This window comes from Propithecus coquereli, unplaced genomic scaffold (assembly GCF_000956105.1).
Source record: "Propithecus coquereli isolate 6110/MARCELLA unplaced genomic scaffold, Pcoq_1.0 Scaffold53, whole genome shotgun sequence".
NCBI lineage: Eukaryota > Metazoa > Chordata > Mammalia > Primates > Indriidae > Propithecus > Propithecus coquereli.
The window spans coordinates 290,609-295,456 of NW_012151174.1; the positions used below are offsets into that span (position 1 = coordinate 290,609).

A 4,848-nucleotide genomic window follows, 5' to 3' on the forward strand; every position below is an offset into this window, starting at 1 on the left:
GGACACGCTCCAGGTGTGGGGTGGGGAGAGGCAGTGAGGAAACGCATCAAAAGAGACAGACAGACAGACGGAGGGACGCATAGACATGTGCATACACACACAGACATGCAGAGAGAGGCAGGGAGACTGAGATCCCCAGGTACCCCCAGCTGGGTGCCAGCCAGACCATGGGTCCCACCTGTGCCATCTTCAGCAGGAAGGCATCCACAAGGTCGCGTGCGGGGCATGAGGTGTCCAGGCTCCCCTGGTGCCGCTGCACCTGCTGGACGGCGAAGGCAGCCAGGGTGCCCAGATGGCGGAAGAGCCGCCTGTGGGGGCCTGGCAGGGGGTGCAGGAGCCAGGAGAACATCTCGTAGGTCTGTGGGGAGGAAGGGAGGCTGGTTCTCGCGGAGGCTTGGCAGGAACCTTTGGCGAAGGTAGCCCGAGAGGGGTCCCACCCGCTTACCTGGCCCCATGGGGAGCTGACCCCCAGCAGGGTACCCCCAGCTGCCCGGACCACGGCCTGGAACTCCTCATCCTCGTAGGGGAAGCGGAGGCCAAAGACGAGGGAGCAGGCGACGTTGGAGGTGGCCTGGGCCAGCAGCAGGGAGGGATCGAATGGGTGTCCTAGGGGGAGGAGAGGACAGGGAGGAGGCTGTGATGGGGCTGGGTGGAGGGGAGCCAAGGCGGGGCAGACCCAGCGATGTAGAGTATGGGCTGGACCCGATCAGAGACAGACAGACAGACAGGGAGAAAGACAGAAACAGAGCAACAGGCAGAGACACACAGGGAGAGAGAAACCAGACAGACGTAGGGCCAGAAAAACAGAGGAAAGAGGCAGAAGGAGACACAGAGACCAAGAGAAAGTGAGATGACAGCACCAGGGACACAGAAAGAGATGCGGTGACACCCATGGACAGATAGCCCTGGAGTCCAGGGCTTCATCTCTCACTCGCCCAGGGACTTTGGGCTGACCCTGCCCTGCTGACCTTTTGTCCCCTGGAACGCCTCCACCAGGCACTGGGCCTCCGCCTGGATCCGCTCCTCGCCTTCTCGCTTCCCCATGCCCAGGTCCCGCAGAGCGAGCATGGTGAACTTCCTCAGCTGCCTCCACTGCTCCCCGTTGGAGAAAAAGACCCCTGCACACAAGGCTAGACTCAAGGAGGGACCGGCACCTCTCTCCATTCCCCAGGACGACCCCTTTCCTCCTTGCGAGGTACCCCTGAGGGGACTCTTCAGCCCCTGAGTCTATCCGAGTCTAGCCCAGAGATGAGGACTCAGTAGGTGCTCAATAAATGCATAATCAAACTGGTTCCTCCATCCTTTGACCTTGGGGCAGAGGGTACATTCTTCTGAAAAACAGGTGACTGGGATGATCCAGGCTTCTTCTGCTCCTTAATTAACCAGGGCGAGCGAAGTTGTCTTCCTTCCACCCACATTTTACCCTTCTTTTCCTCGGCTTCCCTCCTCCCCTCCCATCCACCCACCCCAACATTTATGGAGTCCCGGGTCCCTTGTCCCACACAGGCTGGAGGTTGCACAGAGAGGCAGGAGGATGGATCTGCAACTGTTTACCTCCTTTATCCAAGATACCTGCTCCAGACAGACCCTCCCCTTCTCTGAGCTTAATGTTTTCATCTGTTAAAAGCCACACTTTAGTGACTTCCTGGACACCTCCTCCACACCGTGTCCCAAACTGGCCTCAGCATCTCTCCTCCCTCCATCTCAGCTCACCATCCATGCCCTGTTCCCTGGCCAGAGCCCGAGGTTTCACCCTGATAACTCTCCCAACCACCCCCTCCTCCCCGTCCCACCGCCCCCGCCCTGGTCTAGCCCAGTCCCTTCCCTGGGCTCCCAGACTTCAGTTTTGCCCTTTCATACAGCAACCGGATGACCTTTCTAACTCTGATTACTGATCTTCCCTGCTTAAAATCTATTGCTCCTGGGAAAACCAAAAGCCTGAATGCTCTGGCGTGACTCACAGGCCGCCTTGCATGACGACCAGGGCTCCCACTTACTTCTCCGCGCAATTACTCTTCCCGCTATGACGGCACTGGTCTCCTCTCACTTCCTCAAAGGAGTCAGGATCCCCCGCTAGGCCTCGGCCCCTGCTGCTCCCTCTGTCTGAGTCACCCTCACCCTGCTCCCATCCTTGGTGAGCTAACGCCATTCATCCTCCATGTCTCAGTTCTAATGTCACCTCCTCCGAGAAGCCTTCCCAGACTCCTCCGCACCCACTCCTGTACAGGTCCTCTGTGCCCCATGCCTTGCTCTCAAAGCTGTACTTCTTATTCTAGAATTCTATTCCCTGCCTCTCCCACAGTAAGAGAGGACACCACATCTGTCTTGGTCGCTTTTGTGTCCCCAGCACAGAGCCAGGCATAATGAAGACGTGTCAGTGGAATGGATGAATGCTGCTTCTCCCATCTCCATGCTTTCGTGTGCACCGATCTTTCTGCCTGGAACGCCCTTCTTGCTCATCTTACGAGTCTCATCTCAGACATCCTCTCTTTCAGGAAGACGTCCTGAAGATCCTCCACCAAACAGGCTGGGTCAGGCACCTCCTCTGGCTTCCTACTGTCCCAGGACCTGCCTCATCCCCGTCCCAACCCCTCTGCCTGTGCCCCCATCCCACCCTGACCCTTCTCGCTGTGCGCCCCCATCTGGTCCCGACATCTCTGGGCCGCCACTGTCTGGCGAAGGGTCTGTCTCCCCACCGGCCTAGGTGCCCTGGGGGAGCAGGACTGGGGCTGTCTTAGTCACTGCTGTGTCCCTGGCCGCGCCCAGCATAGGCCACCTGCCCTCCACCGTAACACAGAGCATGGTTTTGGTGTTTTGAGTCCTTGCCCACCAATTCCCAGTGCCCTGAACGCTCTCTGGTGCTTCTTCCCGGGCCCCCAGGGCTTTACCTGGGTCAATGATCGCTATCACTGATACAACCTGGTGATTAATGGGTGCTCACTTTGCACAAGGCCCAGTCCTCCTCCAATCTTTAGTACAACCCTACGTGGTAGGTGCTGTTATCAGCCTGTGACTTCACAGATGAGGACACAGAGGCACCAGGCCATGCCGCATACCAGTAAGTGGTGGTCGGCTTAGAGTGAGGGGCCCAGCAGCCCCCACCTCCCATCACTCACCGTGGCCGTCAAAAGTCCGGTCCAGCGTCGCCAGTGTTCCTCGCCCACTGAACTCCTCAGCCTGGCCTCCCAGGGCCTCCTGCACAGCCTTGTGACCAACCAGGACCACCACGCGCCGCCAGGGCCCCAGGTGCACGGTGAACACTGGTCCATACTTCTTGCTCAGCTGGGGGCGGGGCGGCAGAAGGGGTGGGTGCTGGGGGTCAGGCTGCCGCCTCTCCCAGCCAAGGTGTCGCCATCGTGGCCTCTGTCATTGGCTGAGCCGCCTGGTCTAGCTTTTGCACCGTCTACCAGGAACCTGCCCCTTCTCCCCAAAAGCAGAAATAGCCCCCTTGGGAGGCTCAGTTCTTTTTCTGCACCGGGCTCCTAGACCCCTTCACCAAAGTGCCCGCTGCCCCCAGCACATCCTCCAGTGCCCACATCCTCACTTCCTTCCTACCCAACCTCTGCCCCTGGACATCCCAGAACCAGCTCTGGTCTCACCTAATTCCTCAGCGCCCTTCGCCCCAAAGACCCAACCACCCCTTCCAATCACTGCAAAACCCCCGAATTTTGGAGGTTGGAGCGGACGCCGCTGAGCATCTCTGTCCAGAAACCCACACCCCCTTTTCTATGTCCTTGAAGTTCCCCAGAATCCTTTTGAATGGGGAACCTCGGGCTTCTTCCCACCCCCCACCCAAAGGTTGGGGCTGCCTCGCCTGCCTTCTCCTTCTCCTTGCTTCCCTCCTCCGTCCCAGGAACTCCCAGCTCCCTCCCAGGGGAGCTCCACCCATCCTCCCACCCGGGATCCTCTGCAGACAGATTCCTCCAGCCCGGGACCCCCGAGCCTGCAACGCTCCCAGCCTCTTCTTGGCCTCCACATCCCACCCCCGCCCTCCTCTGCCCCTTCCTCTTTGTCCCCTCCTTAGCGCACCGCACCTGTGTGCCCCAGCTACCTCTCCCGCGGTGACAAGCCTACCCCTCAGCTTCTCTTCAGCGGGAGGACTCCCGTCTCTCTCCGCCTGGTCCCTGCCCATCACCTTCCCAGGATTCTGCGGGCAGAGGTCTCTGCCCCTCCTAGCCCGGGCGCCCCACCCAAGGTACCCCTCCCCTTCTCGGCCCCGGACAACCTACTCCTACCCCCACCCCAGGACACCGTAGGTCCTCTGCCCTGGGAACCCCTGCCCCAGCCTGCTCCCCAGGATACCCGAAAGCCCCGTCTTCTCTCCCTGGGGACCCCTCCCGCTCTGGGCCGTGGACCCCCGCCCCGATCCAGGACGTCCCCGCGGTCCCTCACCCGCAGGAACCCGGAGTAAAACGCCCCGGGCCGGAGCTGCAGGAGGTTCCCCAGCAGCGGCAGCGGCGCGGGCCCGGGGGGCAGGTGGCCTCGGGCCCGGATCCCGGGCAGCGCCAGCGTCAGCAGCAGGAGCAGCAGCACGAGCAGCAGCGCCCAGGTGCCGGCCGCCTCCATCTCGGCAGGTCGGCTCCGTCTCCTCCTCCCAGGCGCTCCACGCGGCTGGGCCAGTTAGGGCGGGAGCCGGGCGGCTCCCTCCCCAGCGAAATCAGGCGGGGGGCGGGGCAGCCAGCCCATCCCCCCGCCTGCAGGCAGGCTTCTCTCCCCGCCGCCAGATTTCTCCCGGACCACCGCCGCCGCCTGATGTCTGGGACTCACGCTCGAATAGAGGTCTCCCAGGTCACCCGGGTTTGCCCGTGGTTCGGGGGGCGGAGACAGCGCCCCAGGTAGGGCGAAGGC

At 61.5% G+C, this 4,848-nt stretch overlaps 1 protein-coding gene across 1 annotated transcript in view; it reads right to left on the reverse strand.

Annotated features, from left to right (window-relative positions):
- LOC105820518 (cytochrome P450 2S1) overlaps positions 1 to 4,619 on the reverse strand; it is a 10,506-nt gene extending 5,887 nt beyond the window's left edge. The window contains exons 1-5 of the mRNA XM_012657002.1: positions 4,393 to 4,619; positions 3,117 to 3,282; positions 969 to 1,118; positions 446 to 606; positions 179 to 358 (exon numbers count right to left, since the gene is read on the reverse strand). Of these exons, the coding sequence (XP_012512456.1) occupies positions 179 to 358; positions 446 to 606; positions 969 to 1,118; positions 3,117 to 3,282; positions 4,393 to 4,566 (831 nt within the window). The 5' untranslated portion in view covers positions 4,567 to 4,619. The remainder of the gene's footprint in view (positions 1 to 178; positions 359 to 445; positions 607 to 968; positions 1,119 to 3,116; positions 3,283 to 4,392) is intronic.
- Between the last annotated feature and the right edge of the window lie 229 nt (positions 4,620 to 4,848).